At 40.2% G+C, this 20,878-nt stretch overlaps 1 protein-coding gene across 1 annotated transcript in view; it reads right to left on the bottom strand.

Annotated features, from left to right (window-relative positions):
- Positions 1 to 13,870: 13,870 nt before the first annotated feature.
- Positions 13,871 to 20,878, bottom strand: part of LOC124789575 (neprilysin-1-like) — a 539,726-nt gene continuing 532,718 nt past the window's right edge. Inside the window, exon 13 of the mRNA XM_047256981.1 lies at positions 13,871 to 15,395. Within this exon, the coding sequence (XP_047112937.1) occupies positions 15,123 to 15,395 (273 nt within the window). The 3' untranslated portion in view covers positions 13,871 to 15,122. The remainder of the gene's footprint in view (positions 15,396 to 20,878) is intronic.

Here is a 20,878-nt window from a genome sequence, read left to right as displayed (position 1 = left end):
GAGATGGAGAGAAAGAGAGGAGGAGGAGATAGACAGATAGAGGGGGAGGAGGAGGTGGACAGAGAGAGGACAGATGAGGAGAAGCACAGAGATGCAGAGACAAGATGGGCAGAGAGATGGGGAAGGATGGGATGGAAGGAGAGATGGGGAAAGAGGAGGTGGACTGAGAGAAGACAGATGAGGAGAAGCACGGAGATGCAAAGACAAGATGGGCAGAGAGATGGGGAAGAATGGGATGGAAGGAGAGATGGGGAAAGAGGAGGTGGACATAGAGTAGGAAGTGGAGGAGATGAAAAGAGGAGGAGAAAATGAACAAATGAGAGTGAGGAGGAGGAGATGAACAGAGAGGAAAAGAAGATGAGCAGAGAGGGGAGATGCACAAGAGAGAGATGCACAGAGAGAGGGAGGAGGAAAAGATGAAATGAGAGTTGGTGAAGGACAAGGACAGAAGGGAGGAGGAAACAGATAGAGAGAGTGGGAAGAGGAGATAGTTACAGAGAGGACTGAGCAAGACATGGATGAACAGAGAGAGGGGTGTATGGGGGAAGAGGAGATAGAGAGAGGATTGAGGAGGATATGGACAGAGAAGCAAAGAGGAGATGAACAGAGAGAGGGATGAGACGGAGAGACAAAGAGAGAGAGAATAACAGGAGATGGACATAGGGAGTGAGGTGGAGAAGATGAACAGGGAGAGGGGGGAGGACAGAGAAGGGAGGGGCAGAGATGGAGAGGGTGGGCAGACAGGAGGAGGTGATTGATAGAAAGAGGGAGGAGAGAGAGATGGAAATACAGGGCAGAGAAGTATGGACAGAGAGATGTAAAGGACGATAGGGATAGGAAGGTGGAGGAGATGGGGAGAGGGGGAAGTGTAGATAGGTACAGAACAGGGAGGAGGAGATCGAAAGTGGGAGGAGACAGATTGAGAGGGCAAAGTAGGAGACTGACAGAGATGGGGAAGGAGTAGATGAACAGAGATAAGTGGGAGGTACATATGGGAAGAGATGAGGGGAGGATACTATCAGAGAGGGAGCAGGAGAGGTCAGAGAGAGGGGGGAGATGGTTCACAGAAAGAGGGAAGAGAAGTAGATGGAAAGAGAGATGAAGAGGAGTAATGAACAGAGAGAGGGTAGCAGGAGATGGTCAGGGAGAAGGAGGAGGAGTGAGATAGAAAGAGGGCAGGAAGAAATGAACACAAAGAGTATGGGGATGTGTTGGATAGAGAGATGGGAAGGAGGAGATGGATAAAGAAAGGGAATAGGGTTGGTTGGATAATTCAGGGTAGGGGACCAAACAGTGAGGCGATTGGTCTCATCAGATTAGGGAAGGATGGGGAAGAAAGTCAGTTGCGCCCTTTCATAGGAACGATCCCGGCATTTACCTGAAGCGATTTAGGGAGAACATGGAAAATCTACATCAGGATGGCTGGACGTGGTATTGAACCTTCATCCCCTCAAATGCAAGCCCAGTGGGTTAAACACTGCACCACGTCACTCAAAGAAGCAGGAGGATTTGGACAGAAAAAGAGGAAAGAATAGGAGGCTGGTAGAGAGAGGGGTGAGGAGGAGAGTGGCAGGGAGAAGTGGGAGGGATGTGAGGCCTTGGTGGCGGGTGAAAGGTGTGAAGTGACAGACGGAGAGGGAATGAAGAGGCAGGTGGAAGTGGGAGAGTCCGTGAGGAGATAGTTGGAAGAGGGGTAGGCTATGAGGAGGGTGGGGGAAGAAGTACAGACGGTGGGAGAAGGGCAAGGGGTTGTGATGCAGGTGGGAGAGTAATCAGACATAATATGTGTGAAATACGAAGGTCGTTCAATACATAATGCCCCACATTTTTTAAAAAGCCATTAATATACATAGACATATATGCTTGTTGGTGCTTCACATTTGATGTTTATGCTGTGCGCTGGTGAGATTTCGAACCGTTTTGGCAGACGACAGAGCCGTAGTACAGCGTCAAAATGGCGTCTATAGAAGACTCACGTTACAAGTGTGCTGTTATTGAATTGTTATGAGCAGAAAAAGTAACTGTGGTGAGCATCCATAAACGTCTGTGTGCAGTGTATCGCGATGCTGCAGTTGATAGGAGTGCATTTGGGCGATGGCTAAAGAAAGTTACAGGCTCAAGAAATGCAGAAACAGAGCTCCATGATCAGTCACGCTCGAGAAGTCCTGTCACAGCCACTGCTCCATACATACCAAATCGTGCGGATGCCGACTGGCGTATCGCAACTCGACTATTGGCTCTACACTTGTCGGTCAGCATTGGAAGTGCGTCTGCAATGATCGAGTCTCTCGGATCTTCAAAGAGGTGCTCAAAATGGATTCCACGATTGCTCACAGCAGACCACAAGATTCAAAGAAAACCATTTCATCTGAGTTGTTGGAGCGTTTTGAGACTAACAGAGAGGCCTTTCTGTCATGGATCGTTAGGGGGGATGAAAGCTGGGTGCACCACTCTGCACCGGAAACAAAAAGGCAGTCCATGGAGTGGCATCATCCTCATTCACCACCAAAGAAGAAATTCAAGACGACCCGCTCTGCTGGAAAAGTCATGGTGACAGTGTTATGGGATTGTGATGGCGTCATTCTGGTGGATGTGGTGCCAAGAGGATCAACCATCAATTGAGATCCGTATATGAAGACTCTTAAAAAGTCAAGATTCGTTTCAGACATGTTCGATCGGACACGAATCCAGCAGAAATCTTGCTCTAACACGATGATGCACGCCCTCACACAATATATATATATATAGGATGAGTCACCTAACGTTACCGCTGGATATATTTCGTAAACCACATCAAATACTGACGAACCGATTCCACAGACCAAACGTGAGGAGAGGGGCTAGTGTAATTGTTTAATACACGCCATACAAAAATGCACGGAAGTATGTTTTTTAACACAAACCCACGTTTTTAAAATGGAACCACGTTAGTTTTGTTAGCACATCTGAACATATAAACAAATACGTAATCAGTGCCGTTTGTTGCATTGTAAAATGTTAATTACATCCGGATATATTGTAACCTAAAGTTGACGCTTGAAACCTCCGACGTTCAGTTGTGTGTTGTAACAAACGCGGGCCACGGTCGGCGAGCAGCATCTGCAGTGACGTGTTTACGATGACGACGGTGTTTACGAGTGTGGCTGCAGTGCACTGTTGTGGTTTGGTCTAGTTGTCGCAGTGTCCGCATGTAGCGCTTGCTGCTATTGTTATTCTGCATTCGTCACCGCACGCAGACCAACTGTAGTACACCGTGTTACCAGACGTCTGTGATAGTGTAGTGTTGTAGGAACTGTGACCATGGTGTATTCGAACTCTGAAAAGGCGGAGATGATACTCATGTATGGCGAGTGTCGACGAAATGCAGCTGAAGCCTGCAGGGTGTACGCAGAACGGTACCCGGACAGAGAGCATCGAACGTGCCCGACATTGCAAAACATCTACCGCCTACTGTATGCAACAGGTATGGTCGTAGCACGCAAACGGGTCCGTAACAGGCCCGTCACAGGAGAAGCGGGTGCAGTTGGTGTGTTAGCTGCTGTTACCATGAACCCACACATGAGTACACGGGACATTGCGAGAGGCAGTCTGTGTGTTAGCTGCTGTTACCATGAACCTACACATGAGTACACGGGACATTGCGAGAGCCGGTGGACTGAATCAAAGTAGTGTCATGCGCATACTGCATCGTCACCGCTTTCACCCGTTTTATGTGTCGCTACATCAGCAATTACATGGTGATGACTTTAATCATCGAGTGCAATTCTGTCAATGGGCATTAACAGAGAATGCGTTGCCGTTCTGCCTGTTTACCGATGAAGCGGGTTTCACAAACCACGGGGCAGCACGGGGCAGTGAATCTACGGAACATGCATTACTGGTGCGTGGACAATCCTCGCGGGCTCAGACAGGTAGAGCGACAGCGACCGTGGACTGTAAATGTATGGTGCGGAACCATTGGGGACCACCTCATTGGTCCTCACTTCATTGCAGGGGCCCAGACAGCTGCAACATACATCGCGTTTCTACAGAATGATCTGCCAACGTTGCTCGAAAATGTCCCCCTGGAAACGCGTCGACGTATGTGGTATCAGCATGATGGTGCATCTGCACATTCCGCAATTAACACTAGGCTGACCCTTGACAGCATGTTTCATAGGACGTGGAGAACGCATAAATTGGCCAGCCCGTTCTCCTGATCTTACGCCTCTGGACTTCTTTCTGAGGGGTACGTTAAAGGAGAATGTGTACCGTCATGTGCCTACAAGCCCAGAGGATATGAAACAACGTATTGTGGCAGCCTGCGGCGACATTGCACCAGATGTACTGCGGCGTGTACGACATTCATTACGCCAGAGATTGCAATTGTGTGCAGCAAATGATGGCCACCACATTGAACGTCTATTGGCCTCACATGTCGGAACACACACTATTCCACTCCGTAATTGAAAACGGAAAGCACGTGTGTACGTGTACCTCACCCCTCATGGTAATGTACATGTGCGTCAGTGAAAAAGACCAATAACAAGGTGTTAGCATGTGGACGTAATGTGCTGTTCCAGTCTCTTCTGTACCTAAGGTCCATCACCGTTCCCTTTGGATCCCTACGTAATTCGGTGCTCTCCGATACACACGATCGAACAGCGGAGGAGTGGTACTCAAGCGTCAACTTTAGGTTACAGTATCTCCGGATGTAATTAACATTTTACAATGCAACAAACGTCACTGATTACGTATTTGTTTATATGTTTAGATGTGCTAACAAAACTAACGGGGTTCCGTTTTAAAAAAAAAACGTAGGTTTGTGTTAAAAACATACTTCCGTGCATTTTTTTATGGTTTGTATTAATCAATTACACTAGCCCCTCTCCTCACGTTCGGTCTGTGGAATCGATTCGTCAGTATTTGATGTCGTTTACGAAATATATCCAGCGGTAACGTTAGGTGACTCACCCTGTACACACACACACACACACACACACACATATATATATATATATATATATATATATATATATATATATATATAATCACACTTCTCGTTAATACAGCACGTGGTACCATGTTCCTATTAGTGTTTGCTTGAAATCCTGATCATTGTAATAGCTGCTTCAGTTCATGAGAGATTTTGTTTTCTTTTGGTTCCTTCATATGTGCAACATCATTTGCTCTTTTAAATGACAACTTCTTCATATAATTCACCAATTTGCTCTGTTTTCATAGCTTTTATTTTTTATGATGCTGAATTTGTTGCTTTATTTAGTCCAGTAGTGGAAAATGGGGAATCCAGTGTACCTAAGGCATTTTGACTATAACCTTTATTCTATAATGTCTATATTTTCGTATAGCATTAGCTGCATGTGTTTGCTGTAAATACGTACGGCAACATATCTTTAAACTGTAAATATATAGCTACACGTTTTAGAAAAAACTGATGATTATGACATCATTGCATTACGTCATTGTACCCGATGTACCAGGTAAAATGAATCAGTAAGTGGGGTAATTAGTGTAAGGAATGCTATAATGTATTTAATTCCCCGCATCCTATAGTACAAAATATATGTACTGAATAATATGTTCATTTAACAAAACACTGAAAAACATAGTTTACTAAACGAAAATGGCAAACTATCAATTTAATTAACTATGGAAAAAAGCAATAATAATTTTTTAATAAAATAGCGACAAAAATGAAGAAGACGACTCGAGTATATGCTTATTCTGTAATTGGCCTCTTGGATATTCGTAAAACTACTAATGCCTCTTCAGAGAGGAGCCACAGCTATAGTTTTCAGGACTGTCCCACCCACTTCATTCAGAATGACCCGAAAAAGCACAATAAATACACCAGTATCATTCCTCGTCATCTTTGCTGAATTCACCACATACTAGACGCAGGTGTATGTAGTGGTATGTTGTGCTGGATGGCGCTCTGTTTATTAGAAGCGCCATTATGAACAGCACTGATGGCATTTCTTAATTCACCTGTCCAATAAGTTCTCTCTGTTTTGTGGGTGTATGTCTGCAGCATCTGAATAGAGGAACCCATTTTTATAAAAGCGATGCATTACCCTAATTTGACTTACATTAAATCTCATCTAGCTGCCTACTTTCATTAGCGTGAAACTGAAGTAGAGTAAAATGACGCACTTGGCCTCTGTGCATCAAATCACCCCAACAAGCGTGGCTTATCAAACTATAGTTCCACACTTGTGTTTTGCTTAAGAGAAACAATACTTACATAATCGTGAGTGTGAATGTGCAGAGATAGTCATAACAACAAAAACTTTTATTTTAACATAACACGGGAATAGGTTACCTCTTAGAAACTAGACATCAAATATTAGAAGAAACAAAGATAAAACACATTCTTGTTTCTTGTGCCAACAACTGGCAAGTAACAATTATTCCCACAGTCTGTATACATATTTGTATAGCAAAGCACCAAATGGCAGTACCGAACAGAGAAGACTAACCCTAATATTTGAAGACATATTGACATGTCATTTTTTACCGAGCGAGGTGGCACAGTGGCTACACACTGGACGCGCATTCGGAAGGACGACGGTTCAATCCTGCGTCCGGCCATCCTGATTTAGGTTTTCCATGATTTCCCTAAATCACTCCAGGCAAATGCCGGGATGGTTCCTCTGAAAGGGCACGGCCGACTTCCTTCCCCATCCTTCCCTAATCTGATGAGACCGATGACCACGCTGTCTGGTCTCCTTCCCCAAACCAACCAACCAACAACAACGTGTCATTTTACCTGTTGTGCCAAATTCCCCACTCTTCTCTATAGCTCCCAGATTCTGGACAAATTCTCTTAATATGCATTTTGCTTCTATTTAGCTTTATGTCTCTTTTTACTCTCCCTGTTAAAAGAATATTTTAATTTCCAATTTTGAAGTGATTTGAGATTATCACATGTTTTACAGTTTCATTATTATTTGATTATAAATTAACGAATTAAGGTTTTTCTTTCTTTCCTTTGTAATTCCATTTTCTCTCTATCTCATTCAATGAGGATGTGTAAAGGGCAAACATGTTTATCTTTTCAGCAATTTCTATTGAAGCTGTCATTTCTGGAAGCACATTTGATGTTTAACACTCGAGGACCAGTCTACAGTTTTTATTGTACCTTATTATTCAAATGTTTCATTATGATCTTATAACAGGGTTTACACCATTTGCCAGCTGTTAATTTATTTCTCCTCACTCATCATAAGAATGTGAGCCTATTGATGAATGTACTTTCACAGCTATCATGGACAAGACTTTGTTTATTTTTTAAATTAGTCTAGATATTCTGCAATACTTTCGATATAAGTAAAATATTTTTAATTTTCTTGTCCACAATAAAACCTTCACTTGATTTGCTCATATGGTCTATTCCTATGAAGTAAAACACATGATTTGATTTTAATTGTAATTTTTCTTAATTTTCACATATCTGATGTCACTGAAATATCCAATTTGATCTTATTTATCTCTTATAGCAAGTCTTCTATCCTGTACTTAGATACTACAGTTAACTGTCCAAAAGTAAAAAAAATAATGTAGAAGATTAACATATAAAGTTAAACACTTAGATTCTCTTCTTCTTTTAACAGTTTACTTAAAAAGTAACGCAGAAGATTAACACATAAAATTAAACATTTAGGGTCTTTTCTTCTTTTAACAGTTTACTGCTGTTACACACACACACACACACACACACACACACACACACACTCTCTCTCTCTCTCTCTCTCTCTCTCTCTCTCTCTCTCTCCATTCACTCACTCACTACAATACTGTTGGCTCCATTTTCTTGTAGGGTTTCTAAAATGTTTAACTGTTGGCTTATTAATAATAATATATCAATACCAGTGCTGGGAGTACCAATCACAAAAGGTTATAGTTTCATCATTATCTACACAGCATCCTCTATGTATCCTTGATGTGACTGAAAGTAGGGTACATACATATGACCTATGAAAAACAGCTAACATATTTTGCTTTTGTGCAACATCTTAAACAAATAGAAATTATTCAATTAATGCTATTATTTCTGTATTTTTGTAATAACTCTTTATCCTCAAAATTAGTGCATTTATCTCTTCTTCAAACCACAAAAAATGGGCAAAAATAGTCTGCTGGCTGCTAAGTACAAATCCATTCTTTATTTTGCAGATTGTCAAGGACCTTTGTAACTCATTTCTTTCATCAATAAGCTCAAACAATTCTGAAAAATCTGTAGTGGTATTGGAAATTTAAATTATGAGTGTAAGTAAAACAGAAGGACATATAAGTGACTGTATGTGCTACCAATAGCAGAAATGAATACAACATATTCCAGTGTAGGTACTGATTTTTAATCTCAGGTTTCTGTTGTGAAGATACAATTCTGGAAGAGATTTTCTTGGAAAATACATGCCAAATTTACATCTACAATCATCTGAAAATGGTTATATGTTACTCTGTATGAAAGAAGGGATTGCTATTGTCTAGTTTGCATAATTATAAAAAATGAATGAAATTAATTTTTTCCTTGCAATATCACAAAATCTATAATAATAGCAAGAAATGTAAATATCTTATCGCCATTTGTAACTGCTGGCTAGTCACATATTGTCTGACATTTGTGTTATCACTTTACTGTCTGTTGCATCTCTTTGTAGACTTTCCAAATGTAGGGAACATTTACTCCATATCAGTAAATGATGTTTAACTGTTGGTCTACTAATAACAGAGCATAAATTGATAGTTCAAACAAAGAAAAAATGCAAAGGCATTTTTCTAAATTGTGACATACTGTTTGAAAACACATTAACACCACTGCTGGGAGTACCAAGCACAAAAGATGATGGTCTCCATATATTCACAATATGCTCCGTAAGTTGTTATTCACACATGTTTTAATTTTCAAAATACAGCAATGTAAATTAAATTTCCTAGTCATTTCATCTTTGTGAAAATTGTATATGAAAATATACATTATTTTTATTATACATCTGTCAGGCAGATTTTCTAAGTAGGTTTAATATGTAAATATTATTTCCGTGTTGTAAACAGGTTTTTAGCAATTGTTATATGCCTAAAGACAGTGTTGGTATTTAGAAACTTAAATTTTTACCTATATCTCTCTCTATCAGCTATTTTATTATTATTCCTAGTGAGGAACTCAGAAGTATGTGAACAATTTAAAGACCACATTACTTAGGCATATAATAACATAAAATTCAGTTTGCCAATATCATAAATTGCAAGATTATTTACAAGAAGTATCATCGATTTCTTTAGCATTCAGTTTATTTAACATTGCTGAAGCTAAGCTGTACAAATGATCATGCAAAATTCTTCTAGGCTTTATAAATATTTGCAAAAATCCTGATGACCATACAGGAAAATATCTTAGAGGAATGCAGTGAAGGGTAGAAGACAAAGATTGTTTATGATTCAGATATACAGTAACAAAATATTGTATGCAAATATGAATAAATTAGTTACTTTAATGCCTCCAGGATTAACAGTGTTGATAAATGACATAAATAAATTACTTGTACATGATGCATATATTTGTATAAATGTCACTTGTTATAAATGGAAGTTGGCCACTTGTTGTATGAATGTCATATTTCAAGCTGCCATGTTAAAATTCTGCATGGAAATTACTTTAGACAATTGCAATACTAAGAAAAGTCTTCCAGTGATATGTGGAGTAAGTCTTATATATATATATAATTATGATGATGTATCACTGAAAATATTTTTGAGTGCTAAGTTACATTAACTCAACAGTCCTTTTATGTTTTGTGTTGACACATACAGATATTCATCCAAAAATCTAAATCATTAAATATCACAATTGTTTTGTTGGTTTTGTATTATTGCAATACACATCCACAATGGGATGCCGCATTTGCAGGTCAAGATTTACGTTTTTATTTACTCATAAATGTGTAATGGAATTGTCTTTCTCAAGTATTTAAAAATCTGTTTTTCTCTGTGTTTTTCCCCAATAGTAATGATGAAATGTCCATCAGATTTACATAAATGTTAAAGGACTCTCTTTACAAATAAACTATATTCCTTGTATGTATAATCAACTTAAGCAGATCTTATATCTATTGCAGATGGAAAATTTATGATTGGTAGTGTCCTTTGAAGCAGAGCATAACTATAAAAGCAACACTGAATATGGACTATGTGAAGGCCAAGTATCTGCATAACTTATGGGGTTGAACTGTTACAGTTTCTCAAGAATTCTGTCTGCAGACCAAATATTAAGTTGTCTGTACACATAAATGCACATTACTGTCTGTTTGGACTACCTTAGAGGTCATCCCACAAAAGAGATGAGAAAAAATAACCTTTTCATGCTATAAGCAAAATTTTCGACTATCATTTGAACTATGTCATTCACTGTTCACTTGCGTTATCAACAATAATGAGTAGAAAAGATTATAACAGTTGTTTTAGTGCCTGATTATTTATAAACTTGTAAAAATTGGCACATATTGTATTTCAATAAATAAAATATCAATAAATATATCATAAAACAAAATTATGGAAGAGGTTGTGTAAAAATAGAAACTGAACTTATTTTAACAATACAGAACGTTTAACAATAGATACAGCACAGGGTCCTATTCATTGTGAACATATTTCTATCTCATAAGCATTTAAATGTGATTTGAAAGTGATACTAATAACCCCTGATTTAGTACCTACAAACTGACAAGTAAGTGCATATTTATGTGAAATACTTCAAATGTTTTAGTATTATTGAATCATCTCTATCTATTCTCAATTATATTGGTTTCACTGTGACTGAATTCTGGTGTGTAATTTCACTTTTGTCTTTTCTCCAAACATCAGGGGAGTTATTTATTATCAACATTCACAATTAGTTGTGTAATTAATACTGAGTTATGCTCTGCTACAAGCTATGAATCATATGTTTTTATCACTTGGTTACTGAGTAATAGTCACAACAAAGCATCTAACAAATTACTATAGGTATGTATTCAGTCATGTACTTGTAATAAATGAGAATACTTCAATTATTCCTAAAATTTGATTTGTCAGAGAGACAGAATTACCCTCTGTAACATTTTTGGGCATTATTATGTTGCCTACTTACACTTTCCTGAAAACATGGAGCACTTCAATAAAATGACTGTTAATTTGATACATTAACGAAAAAGATTCAAATCAATGAATTACTATGTTTGAACACATAAAATAAGGCACCACATTTTCGGAATTAGAACTTTGTACTATAAGCACTGCTCTTAAATCAAAAGTGTTCTTTGAAGATTCCCATAGGTACAGCATGAATTAGTCCCATGTGACAACCTACAGGTTCAGCTGGAGACAGCACATAAACTCACTACATTTTAACAAAATTTAAAGGAGGAATAGGCTTTCAAGAATATGATGAAGTTATTGACGTTACAGTGTTGGAAAAAGCTTTTTTTCGTAATTTGCTAAGAACCGGAGTATAACATGCCTTGATAATTTGTAAATGAAAGCCTTTCTCCTGCAAATTGACACCAGAACTATAATACTACTAACAACTCAAGTATGAATTTTAGCACTTGAACTGAATGGATGCAGTACAATAGCTAACTTGCCCACCGAGAAGGATCACTTTTGTGTTATTTTGTTAAAAAGGCTGTATAAATAAATTCCAGTCAAACTAGAAAATCCATGAGATTCTTTATATAGAAAGAAGGAATTAGTTTGAGTAACTGACATAAGGACTGGCCCAAGCTTACATATAAATTCGAACACATTTTGAGTTTATGGTCTTGTAGTCTAATGAAACATGGAAATTGCGCACAATTAGCTGATCAAGATTAATAAGAATGTTATGAGCACGTGACAGAGCCTGCTAAAGGACATCCATCATCCTAAAACTGAAAAATATCAGAAAGGCTTGCAGAGATAGAAGGTTTGGAATAATCTGCGTGTCACTTGTGTCAAAATGTGGTAATTCCCATTTTCATGAATTTTTGAGTAGAAAAAACTGCTTGATCCGCTCATACCTTTCTGTTATTTAAAAAATACAACTAAAGAAAATTTACAGGTTTCCATTTGGCTATTTTATGAGATGGATGTTAGTACTATAATTTGTAATATAATTTCAGTTAAACAAAGAAGGCTATCTTAATTCACTGTCGCCTTTCTCCACCATCTATATTTTAACCATTTAGGAGCTTTCAAAATATTACACAAAATGAATGTGAGAATGAGAGCAACTTAATTTCTCTTTGTGTCAAACTGACTTCCTAACAAATTTTTTATGAGAAAGATACCAACAGTTATCAGGCTGAGCTTACCAGTAAAAATGTGGGATGTATACTTTTGAGAAGCATTTTTGCTCGAAATTTAGCACAACAGATAACGAAATTATTGTCACCCATAACATGCTTGAGATGGTTTCTCATACAACAATGATGTGTTTTACATCTATCTTTTTTGAACTCTGTAGAAGTTAGGATTGCATATATCATTTTATCCACATTGAATACGCAGAGCTCCACAATCGTTTCTGAAATAGTTGGTGCATCACCCAGTGTATTAGTGACCTAATTAAATTCAGATTTGACATGCAATGAAAAAGTTCATCAATCTCAAATTGTTTTCAGTCCTCATTGTTTTTTTCCTTTATTATACAGAATAAATCTCTATGTATAAAATCTTCTCTGTCACTGTCAGAATGTGTAAACATTTTATAATTCACGTTTTAAGGGTGCAAAATGCTAAATGATGTATGTGTCTCAAATAATTTTCCGGTTTACTTGTATCCATGACGAAACACACGTTTATTATTGTAACTCTCTTCTATAGACAGGATTGATGTTGATAAGTATGGGTGAAAAAATCTATTTAACTTTGTCAAATTTTGTATTTTTCACTGAACACTGTGATGCAATTTTTACCATTTTTCACTTAAGACACCTATGTATATTATTGTGAAAATATGTGTCAGGGGGTATCCTAAACTTTACTCAATGCTAACTGTTTATTAAAGGGAAAACAGTAAACTAGAGTGCTTCCAAATTTTATACTGTTATTAACATAAAAGACATTGTAAATTTTTTCTCTTATCAAGTTCCATAATTTAGTGGCTCTAATGTTAATATTTTCTCTTGTTTGTCAGTTTTATGGACATTGCCTTGGTGATGTATGATTTATGGCTCTTAGGGCATAGTCTTAAGCATAATTACATACCTAACATTTCGTCACAGGAGAAATCATCAGAGGTTTTGGAGGTAGGTATAGACGTTAATTGCCTCTTAAATAAAAATCTTCGAACAGTTTACTTGTCGCAATAGCCAGAACAGCTAATCTGTTTACTTCTTAGAAAGGATTCACGTTTAACAGAAGTGAGTTTTGCCTGGCCACTGAAATTTAGATTCTCTTTGGTTTCTCAAAACTACTACAGGTTGAAATGATTTTTTTTAATGACAATTTTCCTTCTCCATTGCGTTTTTGTTTTCTGTGTTTCTCCAGAAACCTCGTTCCTGATGGCATATCGAACAATGATCTTTGTATCTGCACAACTGCCACTGCATTGCGATGTTATCCAAACGCTGGCCGACAGCTGTTAGTAGTGTTGAAGAGCGTTCTGAACACATACATGGAAATAGTTAGCAGTATTAGTTTTATTAATGCTACTGCTTACAACTTGTAAAATTTGAGACCTCCTCTATTCTTGGTACTTTTGTTTCATGTCTGGAAATATTTTATATTCCTCTATCCATTATTCTATAGTAATAATTAAATTTGGGAAAAAATATAGTCTCAGAGAATCATACCTGGTTGTCCAGTAGCTCTGGCAGGTAAACGGTGAAGCCAATAATTATGCCCAGGCCCATGCCTGTGTTCCTGAGGCCTATAAGAGAATACGCACTTATCGCGAAAATTTCTGTTTAGCAGCTATTGCTGGATACTTCAGGTACAGTGTAGGAAGAACACCTAGAAATGGAACTGAACTGTATCCACGTCGATTTAAAAAAGTATTGGTTACCTTTTGTCGATGGAATAGGATTAGAGTAAGTATGTTGTTAACATGACACCTTTTGCAGCTTTCCTGTCCATTGTGAAACTAGCTGGTGTAATTTTTATAGCAAAAACCCCGGTTTATCCCCAAATAGGAAATTTCTCCACAAAGGAATCTTCTCTTATATTTCAAGATTAGGTTAGGCGCTCTTTTGTTTATGTACTCTCTCTTTCATCTATGGTAAAATAATGTTAATAACACTCATCTAAAAGACAGTATTTTTTCCATATGTTTACTCCAGTTGGCGCCTTAGGTTTGTTATATTGTATTCATGAAATAAGAACATTTTCAGCAGGCGTCAGTAAGAGATATGCTAGGAGTACATGAATCTCACTTATACTACAGTGTGCATTACTGCCACATTATGATGACATCACAGGTTGGTTATAATCCTGGTAATAGGGTAATGACCCATTCAATATGGAAGAAATGCTGTAGTTGGGCCTTGAAAAAATGGCAGGTAAATAGTGCCCAATTATAGGTGACTGTGACATTGTCAGAAATCTGCCAGCCTCAATTATGGCGTACACTGCACCGTAAGTGAGGTCGCCATTCTGTTTATAATGTCCACTTCTTTCCACAATCTGCATAAACGACATTTCCAAGTGGTTTGAAGTTTACGCAAGGTCACACCAATGCTACATTTGATGATCTTATGCACTGTCATTAACTATGATTATGTGTAGTATTACGGCACGAGTTTAGATTAAGACCTGTGCCAAGGCACTGCAGAAGTTGCCGAAATTTTTGCGGAATTAGTTGCACATCATATCCCTTACATTCTGCAGACAATACAGTGATTTCATAAAAGACGGTACTTTTATAGTGAAGATGGATAAGTCACCGCAGAAACTCTCACACATAGCAGATTCATATAGCGTGGGTGGGAAGGGCTATTGCGGGAGAGGGCAGAGAGACGTAGGGCGCGAACTCCTGGAAGTTAGGGGTGTTGAGGTGTCCTATTAGTCCACCCTGATTTCAGGTACACGTGTGGCTCCGGTGAACTGAAAGCTGTTCGGCGTGAGCAGCGCACACAGTTGATGCGGCAGGTCAGCAGGAACTGCGCCTACCAGACGGAGCACTTGTTGGTGGGGTTCATGGGAGACCCGGGCGGGCAGTGGTAGGCGCGAGCGAAGTCCCACGAGTTGCTGAGTGGCCCCAGCACGCGCACCGGGCCCGGCGAGTGCACCGACGAGCGGATCTTGGTGAGCGCGTCCTCGGGCCGCATCGAGCCGCACCAGATCTGCGCGTAGTTGAGGAAGAACAGCTGGTCGTGGGTCAGGTTGATGCCGGGCAGCAGCGGCTCCTCGCCGTGCCGCGACACCCACTTGCGATAAGCCTGAAACATCGCACCGTCTCCGTTACACCACTGGGCAACTAAAGGGCTCTGCTCACGGACCAACCGACCTACCAACCAAAATTGGGCGTGTGTAAGGACTTTGGCCAACCGACCGACCAATTTTTGTTGTCGAGCGGTTGGTTGGACATGATCACCACTGAGACAGTCTGACGGCACCTCCCCCCCCGCCAATACACCAAACAAATTGCGGCGTGTATAGCACCGACGGCCTGACAGAAGTTCGTCTTCTGCCACTTCACGCGGGATTCGCCGTTTAAGTACACTCAGGTGACAAAAGTCATGGGATATGCACACATACCACGTGATCAAAAAGTCAGTATACATTTGAAAACTGCATAAATCACGGAATAATGTAGATAGAGAGGTACAAGTTGACACACATGTTTGGAATGACATGGGGTTTATGCACGATGGCGCTTGTATTATTGGGATTTCCGTAGTATGAAAGCTGTGAGTACCCTTGGAAAGGCATTCACCTATCTGTATATTAAATGATCAACTTATGAGATGAGACATATTCTTTGAAAGACATTTGTTTTATATAATTTACGTAACTGTAAAGATGTGCATCTAGCGCGGACGTTAATACATCGATTGCGCAGTCAAAGAAACATTTTCACAGAAGCTGAACTGACGTTCCGCTTCGATCTAAATAAAAGATGACAACTTTTGTAGATCTTCAGATGTTATGTACTTCTACTTGTAATGTGGAAACGTAAAGCAGGTTGACTTTAAGCTAAAAAAGTGAGCGGTCTTGCCAGCGTGCAGACAACATTATTAATTAATAAAATTCAAGTAATTTATGTTCGAAACTGTAAATCGGCAAGTTATTGTTATGAAGGTGTTGAACGGTGCAAGAATTGTCTCGAGGGAAGGAGAAAAGTAATGACTGTAATTTGTGACAAAAACGTGAACCAAGGAGCTAGTACAGGACAGGCTGAAATCTGATCACACCATACAGTTAGAAAATTACTTATGTAAGTTATACTGTCTATAAATAAGCCCTAATTGCTTATGAGAATTGTTTGAATATATTTAGTGTTTACCAGATTTCTTATTCTATTTTTTTCCTTTATTTTTTTACTTGCATCTCATAATATTTTTATAAATGTCAAACAGCCTTTACTACAGCAGATAATACTGCGGCATCCTGGTCGTAGACAGAAGGCCGCTCCTTGTCTTCTATACAACTCATAGCTGCCCTATTTATTAATGATTTCATTTGCAAATGCAATTTTTTTATTGTTAATTGTTAAAGGTCCCTTAGGTAATTATAAAATTCATACTGATTACGTAAAGAAATCCGGGTTGTTCTTTTCCAAATAATAGAAGTCTTTGCGTAATCAAAAACTAGCCTCCTGACAACGATCAGGAGCCGACCACAAGACGATATATATATAATTATCAGATTAAAATTGTTTTATATATAATTATCAGATTAAAATTGAAAAAAAATTCAAATATATTTAACCTAAAATTTTTTTATCATACTAGACGCTCCACCCCATATGGCTAGACGCGTGAAAGATCTCTTGCGCGCGTCGTTTGGTGATGATCGTGTGCTCAGCCGCCACTTTCGTCATGCTTGGCCTTCCAGGTCCCCAGACCTCAGTCCGTGCGATTATTGGCTTTGGGATTACCTGAAGTCGCAAGTGTATCGTGATCGACCGACATCTCTAGGGATGCTGAAAGGCAACATCCGACGCCAATGCCTCACCATAATTCCGGACTTGCTTTACAGTGCTGTCCACAACATTATTCCTCGACTACAGCTATTGTTGAGGAATGATGGTGGACATATTGAGCATTTCCTGTAAAGAATATCGTCTTTGCTTTGTCTTACATTATTATGCTAATTATTGCTATTCTGATCAGATGGAGCGCCATATGTCGGACATTTTTTGAACTTTTGTATTTTTTTGGTTCTAATAAAACCCCATGTCATTCCAAGCACCTCTCTATCTACATTATTCCCTGATTTATTCAGTTTTCTGATTTATACTGACTTTTTGATCACCCGGTACATACGGCGGTAGTAGCGTATACACAAGGTAAAAGAGCAGTTCATTGGCGGAGCTGACATTCACACTCACGTGATTCGTGTGAAAAGGTTTCCTACGTGATTATGGCCACACGACGGTAATTAACAGACTGGAAACGCAGAATGGAAGCTGGGCCTAGACACGTGGGAAATTCCGGGACCGTTAGGGAATTCAATATTCCGCGATCTACAGTATCAAGTGTGTGTCGAGAATACCAAATTTCAGGCATTGCCTCTCATCTTGGACAACGTAATTTCCGACGACCGAGAGCAGCGGTGTTTGAGTACACTTGTGAGTGCTAACAGAAGACAAGCGACTCTGCTCGAAATAACCGCAGAAATCAATGTGCGACATTGCGACAAACATATCCTTTAGGATAGTGCGGCGAAATTAGGCGTTAATGGACGTTGGCAGCAGACGACCGACGCTAGTGCCTTTGCTAACAGCACGACATCGCCTCCAGAGCCTCTCCTGGGCTCGTGACCATATCGGTTGTGCTCTAGACGACTGGAAAACTGTGGCCTGATCCGATGAATCCCGATTTCAGTTGGGGAGAGCTGAATGTAGGGTTCGAGTGTGGCGCAGCCCCAGGGCGACGTGGACTCAGGTTGTGAACAATGCACTATGCAAGCCAGTGGTGGCCCCGTAATTGTATGGGCTGTGTTTCCATGGAATGGACTGGGTCCTCTGGTCCAATGGAAACGATCATTGACTGAAAATGGTTATGTTCAACTACTTGGAGACCATTTGCAGCCATTGTAGAAGACAGTGCGCCACCTCACCTGACCACAACTGTTCTCTATTGGTTTGCAGAACATTCTGGACAATTCGAGCGAATGATTTGGCCACCAAGATCGTCCGACACGAATCGCACTGAACACTTACGGGACGTAATCGAGAGGTCAGTCCGTGCCCAAAGTCCTGCACCGGCAACACTTTCGCAATTATGGACGGCTCGAGAGGGAGCATGGCTCAATATTTCCGCAGGGGATTTTCAACGACTTCTTTAGTCCATTCCACGTCGAGTTGCTGCACTATGCCAGGCAAAGGGAGGTCAGACGTGATAGTAGGAGGTTTCCCGTGACTTTTGTCATCTCAGTGCAGATCGCTCTTCGTACTGCCTTATAGATAGCAGTCGGCCAAGTCGGAACAGGTCTAAGGCCTAAATCCTAGTGGTGTTTACGTTTTAGTCATTTCTCGAGACGATATAGTGTGACAAAAACGTATAACCAAACTCTCAGGTAACATTTCTCACACGTAGAGGAAGAAATCATATTAATAGGACATGAGTCCTGAAACCCTTCGTCTCCATGTTAGAGTTAAGTTTCTATAGATCTCATTTCACTTCTCTTCATAATCACAGTAAACATGAGAAACGGCCAGAAAGAGAACGTATAAGCATTACAGAAAACGCTTTCTTATATGAAATGCATAGCATACCTCCTTGTTTACATTATGGAACATTTTACTCTTCGCAATTCCCTCCACTACAATGATACATGTATCAACCCGCCGTCGCACTGAACCCCTGTTGCTCTGGTACAGCCGGTCGATGTGGCCGAGCGGTTCTAGGCACTTCAGTCTGGAACAGCGCGACCGCTACGGTCGCAGGTTCGAATCCTGCCTCGGGCATGGATGTGCGTGATGTCCTTAGGTTAGTTAGGTTTAAGTAGTTCTAAGTTCTAGGGGACTGATGACCTCAGATGTTAAGTCCCATAGTGCTCAGACCCATTTGAACCATTTTTTTGCTCTGGTATATCCGTCGAGAATTGCATATTATTTCGCAGCCTTCAGCAATATGGGCACGAAGACTCTGTACATCTTGTACCGGACTACACAAGAAATTTCAAATGCCTCCGAAACGCTAGTGGGTTTAGCTATGGAGAGCGCTGAGGTCGAGGAATTGGTCTACATCTACCTATCCATCCGTCACGGGATATGTTATTTAGAAGCACATAAGCATTAACTGAAATGATAAGAAAAGCCACCGTGCAAGAAGTATATGTTTTGTCGCACAGCTAAAGGCACATATTCTAGCAGAAGAGGCGGAGCATTCTTTAAGAAACTATGCCAAGTTTCTGCGTGGGGCCTGGGCGGAAGAATATGATGCCGCAGTGTCACCAACAATGCCGTCCGAAACGTTGACAGAAAATCTTCGTTGATGACATGATTCTGCATAGGTGTACCACTGCATCAGAGATTTAATGCGACAGGGGGTTGACGCATGTATTCTTGTTAACGAAGGCCATTTTCAACATCTCATTTAGGACAGAGTTTCATACTGTCACCAACAGCGTATTTTGAACATTTCACGAAAAGCAGAGTTTCATATAATGCTGACACTTTCTGTTTCGGTGTTTTCCGAAATTCATGTGACTATGAAGATAAGTAGAAAATAAGCTCTATCGTGGAAAGGAAGTGTTTGCGGACTAATATCAATGTAATACATATCTTTCCTCTGTGTGTGGGGAATGATTCCTCAACTTAGGATGTAGCTTTTTGTTGTGTCCTGTATACATAATCCCACCGGATAGGAAAAATCAAACCGGTCGGGGTGGCCGAGCGGTTCTAGGCGCTACAGTCTGGAACCGCGCGACCGCTACGGTCGCAGATTCGAATCCTGCTTCTGGAATGGATGTGTGTGATGTCCTTAGGTTAGTTAGGTTTAAGTAGTTCTAAGTTATAGGGACTGATGGCCTCAGAAGTTAAGTTGGTTGGTTGGTTTTGGGGAAGGAGACCAGACAGCGTGGTCATCGGTCTCATCGGATTAGGGAAGGATGGGGAAGGAAGTCGGCCGTGCCCTTTCAGAGGAACCATCCCGGCATTTACCTGGAGTGATTTAGGAAAATCACGGAAAATCTAAATCAGGATGGCCGGACGCGGGATTGAACCGTCGTCCTCCCGAATGCGAGTCCAGTGTCAGAAGTTAAGTCTCATAGTGTTCAGAGCCTTTTAGGAAAAATCGATCACCTCCAGAAGACATGACGCCAATACCGTATGACACTGCCTCTGGCCTTGATAATACCCTACATAAGGCGAGGAAGAGGGTCCACAATTTTCTTTAGGTATGTCATATCCAACTGTAGCTATCCGCTGATGATTGGACCTTGTACACCCACCATACTGTGGGGGCGCTGACTGCCACATTTGGCCCGCTGTTCCTAACAGTCCCAGACATTTCCTATGAGATTTTCGGCTTACTTAGCGAGGCTGTTGAGGTGCGATTGAGTACCTGAGTGTTTGTCAAATGAGGAACGCATGCGCGTGGCCCAATGAATACGGCTGTTGTCGTCTTGGAAGAGAGGGATATTCACTGCGTTCTCATCATGAAAATAACAAGCCTAAGCTGCAGTTGATCACGGGGAATGATGGAGCAAATTTCCTGATTCGCGTTCGCGACAGTCTGAATGAATGTGCTTC

Source organism: Schistocerca piceifrons, chromosome 3 (genome assembly GCF_021461385.2).
Source record: "Schistocerca piceifrons isolate TAMUIC-IGC-003096 chromosome 3, iqSchPice1.1, whole genome shotgun sequence".
NCBI classification, from domain to species: domain Eukaryota; kingdom Metazoa; phylum Arthropoda; class Insecta; order Orthoptera; family Acrididae; genus Schistocerca; species Schistocerca piceifrons.
This window is presented reverse-complemented; position numbering and strand designations above follow the sequence as displayed.